Source organism: Argiope bruennichi, chromosome 4 (assembly GCF_947563725.1).
Source record: "Argiope bruennichi chromosome 4, qqArgBrue1.1, whole genome shotgun sequence".
NCBI lineage: Eukaryota > Metazoa > Arthropoda > Arachnida > Araneae > Araneidae > Argiope > Argiope bruennichi.
The window spans coordinates 23,608,654-23,623,711 of NC_079154.1; the positions used below are offsets into that span (position 1 = coordinate 23,608,654).

At 31.7% G+C, this 15,058-nt stretch overlaps 1 protein-coding gene across 4 annotated transcripts in view; it reads left to right on the plus strand.

Moving 5' to 3' along the window:
* Window positions 1–15,058, plus strand: part of LOC129965935 (protein unc-79 homolog) — a 76,802-nt gene that overhangs the window by 16,856 nt on the left and 44,888 nt on the right. For all 4 annotated transcript variants that reach the window (XM_056080229.1, XM_056080230.1, XM_056080231.1 and 1 more), the window contains 9 exons: window positions 190–404; window positions 1,795–1,969; window positions 4,178–4,244; window positions 4,373–4,410; window positions 5,659–5,762; window positions 6,208–6,295; window positions 7,116–7,204; window positions 8,045–8,168; window positions 9,342–9,629. In XM_056080229.1, coding sequence (XP_055936204.1) covers window positions 190–404; window positions 1,795–1,969; window positions 4,178–4,244; window positions 4,373–4,410; window positions 5,659–5,762; window positions 6,208–6,295; window positions 7,116–7,204; window positions 8,045–8,168; window positions 9,342–9,629 — 1,188 coding nt within the window. The remainder of the gene's footprint in view (window positions 1–189; window positions 405–1,794; window positions 1,970–4,177; window positions 4,245–4,372; window positions 4,411–5,658; window positions 5,763–6,207; window positions 6,296–7,115; window positions 7,205–8,044; window positions 8,169–9,341; window positions 9,630–15,058) is intronic.

Here is a 15,058-nt window from a genome sequence, read left to right on the forward strand (position 1 = left end):
AATTTTTTAGGTACTTTTAATGGTATTATTGAATATAGACATCTGTATATTTTTAAAACAAAATTATAGCTCTGAAATTTGAAATAAAACATAATTTGACAAAAAAAAAAAGTTTATGGGGAACTTAATATTATGCAGCTTTGTGTAATTTGTATGAAATTTGTTTTCAATTATATTTAATATGTCTAGGACTGCAAAGCTACAGATAAATCTGCTGTTGCAACTTGTTTCTCTATTGAATGTGCCAAAAGAAACAGTCACCGTCCAATCAGATATTGTGCAGAATGTGTGTTGACATATCATAATGAAGAACAAGGAGCAGATCACATGCTTCATACAACAATACCTTCACCATGGAGCATGGATCTAGAAACACAATCATATATGGTCGAAGCTGTTGTAAGGTATTTATTGCAACAAATTTGTTATGCTCCAATCATATTTAAATTTTATTTGTTTCAAATGAAGAATGTTTTCGTCCTCTCAATTTGATTTGACTTTATATTTTTTCACTATTGTCTAAAAACTTGTGAAGAAAAATTGTATTTGTCAGCAATCTAATGGAAAAACAGGTGTTACAGAGTTTATTAATTCGTCTTTGAATGAAATGCAACTTGCTAAACTGTTGCTTTTCTTCAAAGTTTGTGTGTGTGCGTGTGTGTCAACATTTTTTTTAGCTTTTCAACTACAGAAGAAAATCCTGTGATGAAGCATTTGATAAAGCAATTAGAAACTATTTGAATTTTATTGTAATTTTGAAAGTGTTGTCAAAAATTTTGTTAAAAGAATATTTTTTAAAAAATGTCAAAATGCAGTAAGATTACATGATAATAAACAACATTAAAAAGCCATTACATTAATTATGTATTTCTTTAATTTTAAAGCAGTAAATTTTGATTTAAATGTTAATGTTTTAATTTTTTAATGGTAAAATTATTTTTTTACAATCATATTTTTGATAGTTACTGCAAAAAATAAATAGATAGTAGAAAAAAATCACTTCAAGGTGTATATTTCCACCTTCCAAAGTTTCTTTGTTCCAAATTTCATAACTCTAGGTTAGATGTTTGTATTATTGTGTCCCAACAAATAAAAAACTCACTGGAATACTCGCATTCCTTTTTATTTTTAATTGAATTGTGTAAGGAATGGAATTCTATTTGTTGTCTCCTGACAGTTTTGTTTTAGTCAATGTGTCATTAATTTTAGGCTTTAAAATGTCTAAAATTATATAATGTTTAAAGTTGTAAAAAACAATTAAAAAGTTGAATACCAACTATAAAAATGATTCACTAAAACGTATTAAAATTGCTTTGAATTTACTAAAAATGACAATTATAAAAATAACTTATCAGTATTTCCTGTATATAAAAGTAATTTTCTGAGCATTTAAAAAAAAATTGAAAACTAAAACCTATCTAAAAAAATATTTTTCTTATATCTTTTTGTTTTGTTTCAGTGCTTAACAAAAGTTTAGAACCTGTGGCTTTAGTTTAATTTTTTCTGTTCTGTATCTTATACCATTAAAAAAGTTAGCAAAATAAAAAATTTGATTATTTTAACCTAATTAAAACTTTAGATACTTAGCAGATCTGTATTTCTATTTGAAAGTACATTCATAATATAAAAATATAGAACAAAATTTTAAAATGCATGTTTTTGAGGAAATGGTTTTCTAAAAAAACATCTAAGCATATTTTATTAGTAAATATTTCAAACTAAATTCTCAGTTTTAATATTTATAAGTGTTGAACATTTTTTTAATTTATACATTTATGATTCATTCTTTTTCAGTTTGCTTCATGAAGCTGAGCCTGTTAATCAAAAGCATGCACAAGAGACTGGAAATGGGCAAGAAGATGGAGAAGAAAGTCGAGAAACTACTATCGTGGAGGAGCGCCAGTTATTGAGCAAATATGGTATCTGGCTTTTAGTTGGTCTTTGCACACCCAATGAGCACACGCCTGATGTAAGTGTTTATCTCTTCCACTAATTGAACTCTTAAAGTAAGAATTTCATTCTGTAGTGATAAAAAAAAAAACCTTTTTTCTACTTTGTGGAAAATTTGTTATATAATGATATTTTAAACACTTAATTTCAATTTAATTAATTACCAAAGTTTTATTTTAATCTAGCCCATAATAAGTTCATTCTCTTATTTCGTGATCCAATTCCACTTTCTCTACTTAATTAATTCAAGAGAAGCTTTATAAAATTGCTGAATCGGCCAAAAACCGATACTTTCACACTCTCGGAGTGAAGAGGTAAAAAATGTCCAGTAAGCACATTCTTTTTTAAAAGATCCCTGTGTTTTCCTTACATGTGACTGATATGCTTCAGAAATCCCTATCAGAATCTTATTAATATATTAGCACTATGAAGAAATATTTTCCCTAGCAAAATCTAAGGTTATATAAGGCGAGAGCTAATTTATTTCGTCCCTTCTTCCCCACTTTGGCTTTTGTACTGCGCTGTGGCGGACGTCTTGTCCGTATTTGCTTGTAAATAATTATGCTTTCCCGATGGATTAAAAAGAATTTAAAAAGATAAAAAGCCTTCACTGTCTTCAAACTGCATCATGCTTATATATATATATATATATATATATATATATATATATATATATATATATATATATTAAATTGAATTAAAAATGTTAAGGCTTACCAGAAATGGGGTTTGGTTTGTATTTTTCTGGCACAAGAGCCATCCTTGGCTAAACTGCGCCATTCATGTGGTAAAGAAGAGGTTAAAAATTTTTTTTAAATTTAAATATATGAATGGTTATACAAAAACAATAAAATAGTTAAAATATACTGGAAACAGTAGCAAATTCACCAGAAATGGGGTACTTACATTTATAGTCAGTTTTAACAAATCATTTTTAAGAATTTGTTCTTACTGTCGGGAGGTTTTTTTTTTTTTTTTTTTTTTTTTCCTCTCTTTAATTTAATTATTGTCTATACTTTTCTGTGTTCATGAAATTCATTTTTAAATGAAAGAAGCTAATTAAAGCTATTAAAATTTAAACACTTGCCCATTAAAACTTGTTCTTACTATTGATTATTGAACGAGGATTTATTATTTGATGAGTACCAAATGCTATTCGAAGAACTACTTTTTTGTACAAGATCTAGATTTTGGCAAAGAAAATATATTTCTAAATTATGTGTTAGGGAATAAATACTTTGCTGGGTACAAATATGACGGAAGATATGCCAAATAATATTCAGTTCAAAATATCCATTTAATCTAAGGCTCCTTGTGGATATCTTTAAATACTTGTTGAAAATTTAGATCCAGTTATAACAACATATACTTCTTTTTACTTAGCTATACATGATCTATCAATCAATGCATTAACTCTTAAGTATTTGGAAAGTAATATGTTTGCTACATTCGATTCCTTAAGCTGAATGCAGTATCTATGGCTAGTAGATTATTTGTAATTCTTTTTGCTAGAACTTAATTGCATTGTGATTTTTTTTAATTATAAGATTAATCATAACAAAATTTCATAATTGTGTGTCCCATTTATCTGGGAGTTTTTTTCTCCCAAGCTGCTTTCTTATAAGTGAAAGGCATATTTATCAACAAATCTTGACAATTTTCAATCCAAAAGAGGAATTTGTTTATGAAAATTATGACATATGTACACTAAAAGTTAACAAACTTCCTGAGATTGGGTGGTAAGTTCCAAGAATACATCTGCAAGAAAATAACGGATGGCTTAAAATGCTGTAATTCAGATAATTGTGATTATCAATAAAGTTAAATTACATCAACTGTTTCAAATAGCAGTGTTACATATCTTTAGGCATGCAGAGTAATATTATCTAGTACTTTGCACTATGAAGTCGCAAAGTTAAAAATAATATGTTTAACATTTATTTACATAAATTATGATGAAACCTCAAGCTGGGTCCTTAATATGACTTCACTTAAAACAGAAGTCCAGTTATGTAAAATCATATTTAAAGTACAATGTTTTTCCTATATTAGCAGGGTTTGAATGGCAGGAATTCTACAAGTACTTCTACAAGTACACTACTATACAAAAAAATTACAAAAATTATGCCTACTACTACAATTAATACTAAAAAAAATACGACTGCTACTGCATTTATTATTAAAAAAATTATGAATTGAAAGTTAAATCCAATTTTCTTTATTTCAGGAATCATTAGGTAGACTGCTGAGCATGCTTTTTCAGTGGTTTCATTATACAGCTTGTCTGCCTGATGGTAAGTAATATATTATCTAATATATATTATCTATATTATAAGTATATTATAAGTAAGTAATATATTATCTGCATTTTGTAATTTGTTCTTTATTTTCAATATTTACAATTTTTTTCTTTTTTGTTTAGTTCATGAGTTGAGTGCTCTGGAACGCTTAAAGAAAGAGGTAATTTGTTTCAGTTTAATGAATTTTAGTATGAAATTGATGTAAATTTAATCTATTTTTAATTATTATATACAGAATGTTACTTTTATATACAGAATTATATACTTTATTGTATACAGAATTATTATACTTTATTGTATACAAAATTATTACTTTTAATGGATTGTGCAAATCTTTAATTCTGTATATAATTCTTTTATTTCTTTAAATTTGAGAAAAATCGATATTCATCGACTTGTATTTGTATTTGCAAATTATACCTCAATGGTGATAATAATTACGATATTTAACTAAAGACAGGACTATTCATTAAAAGAAGTAAAGAAATTGAATTTATGAGAGTAATTGCATGAATAATGTTTGTTTCAGAGGAAATTTTAAATACTTATGTAAAGACAGTTGATATAATTTATATATTTAACATTTTATTTAAACTACTTCATAAAATTAGATTTTAAAAAAATCAACACTTTTATTTTTTGACATGCAAAAGTTACCTGAAAAAATTTTGTTAAATACTTTCTTTTATGATTCCTCTTCACTTTATTTATTAATTTTTTTAACTTTACAATTGATTGTTCGCCATCTCAAAATATGGATTCTTTCTTAGAAATTAAATCTGACAACTGTCATTAGAATATATTTTATATGAAAATGTTTTGTTCATTTTAACTTCATGTTTTGTTTATTTTGCAGAATAATTTCAACTGTTGATAAATATTTCTGTTATTGATAGCGATTTAAGTATTTTATAGATGCTTCAACAAATAGCTTTCCTCATGTAAAAAAAAAAAAAAAAAAAAAATTGCAGCAGGAGTGGCTTAATCATTAAATTGTGGAACTGCTAATTTTATTTAGCTGCCAATTTGAATATTTAATTTTCGATTAATGTTTTGTGAACTAAAAAAAAAAATTTTTTACAAGTTTTTTAGTCTAACTTTGTTTTCCAATTTGCATCATAGGCATTGCAATTTGCATTTGAAAAATGATTTGATATAATACAATAAAAATTATATTCAGGAACTTTTTATTTGGATATTATACATAATAAGGGCTTGAAAAAGAAGAAAGGATATGATAATTTGTAATCGAGTTTTTGCATTTCAAAAATATTTATTTTTAAATTTATAATTCTTTGAGGAAAAGAGAGTTGTTATATTATTAAAATTGAATGATTAAAAAATTAAAAATATAAAAAAACTTTCAATTTATATAATTTTTTTAAATCTATACAACATTGTTTTGCAGTATATTCATGGATGGTTGATGGAAGTTGTTAAAACACATTTTGAAGTTTTTGTTTCTTGTTTACTTCCACACCCAGCTGATTATGCAAAAGTTGGAGGTCACTGGTAAGATATTTTGACTTGGCTTTCTGTATCATTTATATAAAGTGTTTAAATGATAAAACATTTAAATTAAATAAAGTGTACAAACATACAATTGATATGCCCTTTCTTGAGGTAGACATTGTACTTCAATAAGCATTGTATTTATAAGTTTGTCAAAACTTCATGCACTTTGCTAATTAAGCATCTAGTTATTGTTTTTACTTTTATATATTTTTAATATGACAAAACATTTTATTACTTTTGAAATGTGAAGGTAGTTAAATTTTTGAAAAATTCATAATATATATCTTGTAATAATATAAATTTTAAAAACAACAAATATTTAAGAGTCATACCATTTCATCCTATCCTTATATTATTTTGATTTTTGAATGATTTTTTTCTTTATTATTACTCACTCACTTATCAAAAAATAATCTGATTATAAATACATTTGCTTTATTAGGGAATCCTGGCCATCATATCCTGTTCAAATCAAAGAAGGATTAAAAAGATTAATTTGTCTAGCCCCATATGATATTCTCACTGTTGAGGTAAATACTTTGATTTTTTTAATATGCAGCTGTGTTGTATAATCCACATTTTTATATAAAAATAATTTGCTGAAAAACTATTTAAAACAGGATTTTAAAACTTTTCATCAATTACTGCTTTACTTTCGTACTTATTTCTATTTTGGAGTCACAAACGAAAAAAAAAAAATATTAAAACTCTGATATAATTAATAAAATAAATGCATTTGAATAACTCAATCTTGCTAATAATATTTTATGAAATTTGACATCATCTTATTGTATTTATGCAATGTTTATTTTTGTTTAGTTGCTATTATAAAATTCTGTAAGCTCAAAAAAATTTTAATTTTCCTGTTAATTAAGTCTTATTTTGTATATTTCATACTTTCGTATAACATCTCATTAATCGAGACTTTGCATTTTTGTACCATATTTTCATTCACATTTATTGTTCTATTTATCAAATTAAAAGCTTTCTTTCCAGTTCATTATCCTAATGCCTAATTCCATCATGTATAAAATATTTACTGTATACACTTAAAAAAAAACAACTAAATCTATCAGAATATTAAGCAGTTTAAAACTATATTTATATTAATAATTAGATTTTGCTTGAATAAAACTGATGGAGTTATGAACTGTTTGATTTTATAAAGTCCTTCCTTTTTTTAAAAAGATTAAATTTACTTTTACGAAATAAAATAGCTTGTGAAATTAAATCGTGTAAAAAATGTTTGTAGATAATTTGATACCAAGCCAGAAAGTTATAAATTTCTAAAAAGGAATTATAATTTAATAAATTAGTGTATTAAATTAAGTTGTGCATAATCATTTTCAGGTGTGGGAGTATATCATGCCTTATTGGATGGATGCTCTCAGGCATGAGTCAGTTGAAGCTGAATTCAATGATCTTAAAATCCTGCTAAGGTTAGTAATTGCTTTATGAAATGTTTCATTTTTTCAAGATAATATTTTACTATAAATCTTAATTTTTAAGTTTAATATTAAATTAAGTTAACATTAAAAGTTAGAAATGTAACTGCTAAAAGATGTGTGATTAATAATTGACTTTAAATTTATTTATACAATATTTTCTGTTTTATGGATGAATTTGTTTGGAACTATATATGTATATAAATGATAAATTAGAAATTACTTTATATTATTGTTAACAAGAAAATAGTGTTGAATATTGTTGTTAGTTTTTCATGAATGATCTTGAGATCAAAAGGAAGATATAAAAACATTTAGAACTATTTTTCTTCCTTATTAAATAGAAGGTTACCTCATTTCTTTTTCTTTTTGTATTGTAAGATTAGAATTGGTGCATTTGTGAAATTATAAATCATTTGAAAGTCTCTTATTTCTGAACATTAGTTTTATTTTCCCTTCGATCTTCTCTGTAATAATATGGAAATGTAGTTTTATTCTCATTGCATGTGCATTTATGGGGTTTTGTTTTTTTCTGCTTGTGTCATATTACTTTAGTACTATTAAAGATAAAAATGCATTTAAATAGTTATTAAATATATTATGGATCGAGTTTTTAGTTAAATATTTCGATCATAGATTAACTATATATTATTATTTGATGGATAACTTTATTCATTTATATATTTATAATATATTTATACTTGTGTATTTATTTATAAATGTCTTGAAAAAGGCACAGTTGCTGTTAAAGTATAATTTGTGAAGAGCTTATAAATATAAGTAATCATAATTCCAATTATTAGCTGTTAATATTAATCTTTGTAAACTCTTCAGTAAAGTTCTAGATCCTGATTTGAGTCCACTTGCCTTCACTGCTGAGCAGATGTATATGTTTTTGATAAAGAGGTTTAAAAGTTCTTCCGCTCCTGTACAAGAGCAAGCTTTATATTGGTTGCAGGTATGGAAAATTTTTATTTGCTTTTTTTACTTTTTCTTTATTAAAGGATTTTTTTAACTGTGTAATAAAGCAAGCAATACCTCGACCTGGTTAGAAGCCATGCAGGAAACTTGATGAGGTTGTCGAAGAGCAACCCCATCTATCACGAAGGAATAAACAATACTTGATCATTTTGGACACTTGCAAACAGTGAAGGACCCTCTAAAGAAAACATATATGGTCCAGAAAAAAAAGAACAGAAAAAGACTATGGCCCAAAAAAAAACATCATATTTTACATTACATATTAATTTGTGAAACATCAAAAATGCATTAAATGTATATTAACATTTTACATTAGGAGAGAATTAAGGACAAGAACTTTTGACAAAATGTCTTTAATGGAATGACATAATGAATTAAATGACTGGAATTTTTAAGAGTTCTTCAACGTCAAGGGACATCCAATTTCTTGGCCATCTGAGTCTGTGCCATAGTGCACAGGCTTTGGTTACATGATTTATAGAGCCTTCTTAGGTGCGATACTGCAAAGTCGAATTTTTGCCAAAGAAACGGCTTTGATATACAGAAAATACAAGTCCAGTGCATACTTAGTTAAGATAAATATCATTTTCAAATCGTTTACCTATCAACATTTTAAAAACAGAAACGTTTTTAAGATGTTGATAGGTAGTTCTCCCCTTAATGTCATTATTCCATCTGTCCTGAAAATCCTTAATTATTAGTGTTTTTAGTCTCCTTTCTAAGTTGGGTTTTGGACTCATGGAAAGATTTTTCTTGGGTTTCTAAGTTTAAAGCTTCCTTGGTTAGTGCATCTGATTTTTCGTTTCCAATATACACCTGATGAGCTCTTATTCATATCATCTCAACACCAAGTCTAATAACTTTGTAATATGAGGCATTTTTTTTTTTTTCAGAAAACAAGTTTAAACTTAAAATTAAATCTTTAAGCATACTTTATAATAAATGATAAAAAACAAAAGCTACTCATCGTCTTTTTTGAATAATAGTTTTATTTAAAAACAAAGAAGTTGAAACTGATCATTAATAAAATATTATTATCAAAATATTTTTGTAATAATATTATGAATTGACATCATTTATTACTTGATTAATTATATTAAAACGATTTTAAAATAATTGAAAGATTTTTGTCTTTCGTTCATTTCTTCAGATTTTGAGTATGCTGGAAGTACCAGTTCCTCTAGAATTACTTTATTCTATGTTCAATGATGGAGTGAAAAACATGACATCCCGAGACAAAACAAAACCAGCTCCCCAAGCACCAGGTTGTACTCTCATACCACCGCCATCTTTGGAACCCAAAGGCTCTTTGAGATCACAGCGGAATTTGATGAATGTGCCAGAGGAAGAAAATCCACTTTTGGATGTTGAATATAAATCAGATGCTGAAATTGACTTGCCATGCTATATATTGATGTTAGATATCCTTATCAAACAGGTATCTTCATAGGAAATTTTAATGTACAAAAAAAGCTTATTTATTTATTTATATGTTCAAATATGATAAAATCTAAATTATGAGTATTTTTAGAGTGGTTAATATGTAACATTAATAATTTTTTCTGAATCAAAAAGTAGCAACAGATAATTTAATTCTATATATCATTTTTTTTCCAAATTTATAATTTTTAAAATGCAACATTAAAGTCTGTTTAAAAAATAATTTTGGAACTTCATTGTCATATATATATAAGCATATAATTTTTTTAAATAGGAGGCAGTTTCGTAGGCAGAAAAACTCACTGAAGTTTTAAAGTTCGCTTTATTTTCTCTCCCGAGAGGCAGAAAGGTATGCTTATGTACAAGTGGCGTGGACAAGCACGTCTGCTCACAGCAACAGATTAGTCAAGAAGTGGCATAAAAAGAGGCAGAAACAAATTATCCCTGTCTTATGTACTGTGATGTTTTAATAGGGATTTCCGTGGCATGTCATTCAAAAAGCAAGGGAAGCGCAGAGATCTTTTAGAAGAATTTGTAAAGTCAGCTATAAATTGTTCCTTCACGCAGAGCGTGTGAAAGTGTCGGTGTATAGCCGATTCAACAATTTTATAAAGCATCCCTTGAATTAATTAGAGAAAGTGGAATTGGATCAGGAAATAAGAGAATAAAATTACTATGGGCTAAATTAAGATAAATCTTTGGAAATTAATTTGGATTAAATTAAGAGTTTAAAATATCATTATATATATATTTTCACGTAGGTACTTTAGTGTGTAACTCAATGACGCACACAAGAAGTAGAGCTAAACGAATTTATTAACTCAACTCTGAACTGAGAACACAGTGACTGACAGATCTTCTGCTTTTATACTAGCAGGGAAAATTCCAGAATACTTTTCTGGAGAAGGTATGAAAAGTCCAGAACACTTGTCTGGTAAACTAAAGAAATGTCCAGAACCTTCTGGAACATGAAGTAAAGGAATTAAATATTTACACAGACTGTGAATCGCATTGTCTCTAGCGGGATTCGAACTTACGATCTCTTGATTAAGATACCAGTGCTATGACCATTCGGCCATGGAAGAGTCGACTGCCTCTTTTCAATGTGGCATTGCTCCCTCCTTAGAAGAACAGCGTCTCGATGTTATGACATTTAATTTTGTAGCTCTAGTTCTTGATCGAGTCACAGGACCAGTATAAGTCGTCGCGTCTTCACGGGGAGTAGTCTCGTGAAAAATATCTCTTTCCAGAACCTCCATACTTTCGTAAGAATGTTGTAGTATTCTTCTTCTGGGTCATGTTATGGCTTCATGCGTAAGACGTGGACAATTTCCACCGGTTTCCGTCTTCTAGAATTAGGATCGAAATCGGCTACTTCATAGATGACGTCGGACAACCGCCTCAAAATTTGATAAGGGTCGAAGTACATCTTCAGGAGCATCTTGGAAAGCCCTATTTTACGAACTGGAATAAAAATCCACACCAAATCTCCTGGTTTGTATGCCACCATCCGATGTTTGGAGTCATAACGCCGGCGATCTTTCTGCTGAGCCTCAAGAATTCATGCACGAGCTAATTGTCTCGATTCTTCTGCCTTATTGATCAGATGACTAACGAAATCGTCTTCTTAGCTCAATTCGTTGGGGGCAGAGGGGAAACATCGTATCCAATGGCGTTTCAGTTTCTCGCCCATGTAGTAGGTAAAACCTGTCGTGTCGTGCTTGGCAGTGTTGTAGGCGAGTGTGACGAACTGCAATATCTGGTCCCAGTTCTTCTGTTCGACATCAACATACATAGAAAGCATATCTGCAGGCGTTTTGTTGAATCGCTCTGTAAGGCCATTTGTATGCGGATGATAGACTGTAGTCATTCGATGAGTGATATTGCACAGTCGATTAATATCGGACACCAGCTTGGACTGGAAAACTTATCCACGGTCTGTAATGATAACTCGTGGAGCTCCATGCTTCAGGATTATGTCCTCTAGTAGGAATTTGGCGATTTGTGTAGCTTCCGCCGTCGGTAAAGCTCTGGTGACTGCGTAAAGTGTAAAATAATCAGTGCATACTACAGTCCATTTGTTGCCGTCGTCAGATTTTGGAAATCGTCGTAGCAGGTAAATTCCGATGCAATGGAAAGGAGCGGCAGCTGATGGAATAGGCACGAGATGACCTGGTGGCTTATGAGGAATAGATTTTCTCCTTTGACATTCTCGGCAGTGCATCACACATTTTCGAACATTTCTGTACAAGCCTGGTCAATGAAATCGCTTTCTTATACGTCCTAGTGAATCCTAGATGTCCGGCGGTAGGGTCATTATGGAGATATTCTAGAATACTGAGCCGTAAATACTTTGAGATCACTGGTAGAAATTTTCTTCCGGGCGGATCAAAATTCTTCTTGTAGATGACTAATTCAAAGTTTCCCAGCCTGCTTGCTTCGGTACTTTGTTAGTCTCTTATTATTTTTGCCAATTCCGGATCTTTCATCTGTTCTTCTGAGAGATTAGTGAATAAAGTGGCACGTATGGAGTTCCCAGACCATGAAGCATCGACTTTTAATGGGTTTCTGGACAGACTATCAGCAACTTTGTGTTTTCTTCCACTTTTGTACACCACTGATACGTCGTATTCTTGGAGTCACAGCCCCCATCTAGCGAGTCTTCCAGAGGAATCCTTCAGTCCTGACAGCCAACACAGGAAATGATGGTCAGTGACGATCTTGAAAGCCTTTCCAAAGAGATATGGCCGAAACTTAGTTGTAGCTCATATGACCGCTAGGCATTCTCCTTCAGTTGTGGAATAGTTTCTCTTGGCCTTCGTCAGAATACGCGAGGCATAAGCTATTACGTTTTCCTTCTCATCTTGGATTTGGACTAATACTGCGCCGATTCCATATCCACTCGCGTCGGTGTGAAGTCCTGGACTGGAGTTCTATCACTGGATACTAGGTGTCCCAAGATCTTTATCTCTTGTGCTCCAAAGAGACACTTTTTTAGGATTAAGGGTAAGACCTGCGTTCTGTATACACTGAAGGACGGTATTCAACCTCTGAAGATGTTCATCGAATGTTTCTGACAACACTGCAATGTCATCTAAATAGCAAAGGCGCATTGTCCATTTTAAATGTCGCAGAAAATTATTTATCATCCTTTCAAAAGTTGCAGGAGCATTGCATAAGCCAAATGGCATCACTTTAAACTCGTATAATCTCTCAGGTGTTACAAAAGCTGTTTCCTCACGATCGGCTTCAACTTCTATTTGCCAGTTACCGGAGTAGAGATCCATAGGCGAAAAATATTTTGCCCCTTCAGGCAATCCAAAGTGCTGTCAATACGCAGCAGTGGATACAAGTCTTTTTTAGTAATTTTGTTGAGTCGTTGATAATCAACACGAAAACGCCAGCTTCCATCTTTTTTTCCTTACCAAGACGATTGGAGATGACCACGGACTTTCTGATGGTTGAATGATGTCTCTTTCTAACATTTTGGTTACCTCCTCACTAATAATGCGGCGTTCAGATGGGGACACTCTGTAAGCTCTCTGACTGATAGGTAAGTGGTCGCCTGTGTTTATTCGGTGTTTAAAATTGAGTTGACTTAGTTTCTTAAACGTCCTTTCTTGATCGAAAATTTCTGAAAACTTCTGGAGTAGATGAAACATTCTTTCTTTTTGGTCGATCCTCAAATCCGGAGCTATCATCGTGGTATAAGTCGATGACACCCAACTTTGCCTTTGAAGTGGTCGTGGAATAAGTCGATCCTTCGTCTGTGGAATTTACGCAGTCTTTGCGTAAAAGTTCGGCATATCCGATGCACATGCCTTTAGGGATGATCTGAGGTGCCCCTTGTCCGTTGACAACCCATAGTTCGGCTTTACCATTAAGGAGCGTAACTATAGTAGACGGAATAGCAACATCCTTTTTCAAAAGGAGCGTCCTATTTCCTTATGCTATTACGTCGATAGCTCGAAGGTTCTTACAGCCTAAGACGGTGATCTTTCTGATTGAACGAGAAGGTACTGTATAGTCTTCCAACGTGAATAAACGGCTGGAGTTTGGGATTCTCGAATGACGTCTTGAAACAAGAACTCCGAACGGCCACAATCTATAACAGCTTGAGAAGCGCCCAAAAAAGTCCCAACCAAGGATGATATCGTCACTGCATTGCGGCAAAACAATAAATTCAAAAGCTTGAGGTCGGCCATTGATTTCGAGACGAAGCGTAGATTTTCCTACTGGTCTCACGTAATTTCCATCGGCGACTTTTAAAAGAACATTGTTAGTTGTTCGAAACATAACTTTCTTCAGTAGGCGACGATACTTCTCCGAGATAACAGAAAATGAGGCTCCAGAGTCCACAAGGGCAGGTACTGGCACATTGTCGACGATTACTTCAATGTTGTTTCCGGACATCTTTGCGGCAATCGGAGGATTTTTGTCACTAGCGGCCTCATCCCCAAGGAAGGTCGCACCGCTTAGTTTTCCTCATTTCACCGGCTAACGAGATTGACTGGATCTCCTATATGGCGGCGGAGATCTATAGCGGTGTGTCGGTGATCGTCCTCGTGATGGGCTGGGCGACAAACCTAGGGCTGCTGGTCGGCTGCATTCATAGGCATAGCGTCCCTCATTCGACGGCGGGCGGGCGGGCGAAACTCTCTTATTGGCCCTATTTGCGTCAAAAATAGCTTTGCTATGTCGGCAATATCGAACGATATGCCCAGGGCGGCCACAATGGAAATAGACAGGTCTTCTATCAGGGGTGCGCCAAATATCTGTCTTACTCTGTAGTTGCTGTGCTATAGGCGTAGGTCGTCTGGCAACGACGGTATAGGAAGGTTGGCGTCTTGGTTTGACCTTTGTTCACTCTGGCGACAAAGGAGCCAAAGCATTTTCCACTTCCTCTCGAACAATGGCTTCAATGCCTTGGTCGTGGAGTTCGGGATCGACTACTGGAGATATGAGGCGCTGGACCTCCTCTCGCACTATTTGACGTATTAGTGATACCAGATCCAGTTGGTCGTCAATTGCAGCCATTGGTACGACATTTGAGAGCCTTTCAAATTTCCTACCCCGGACCCTCTTTTGCTGCATCCCTTCGATCTTTCTTCACCATTTAATAAAGTCCTCTGTAAAGGTTATTTCTTTCGTCAGAAGTGCCTGGTAAACATCTTCGACGACTCCTTTCATCAGATGAGACACTTTCTTTTCTTCTGACATATCTGGTTTGACTTGATGGCATAACCCCAACTCGCTTTGGATGTACGACTGCGTGCTTTCGCAAGATTTTTGAGCTCTATACTTTAGCTCATCTTCTGCCTTCTTTACATAGTGCTGTGTTTCTCCAAATGCCTCTTTTAATATTAATTTGAATACAACCCGGGAAGTCAATTTATCTTAATTATTTTCGAACCATTGTTTCGCTCT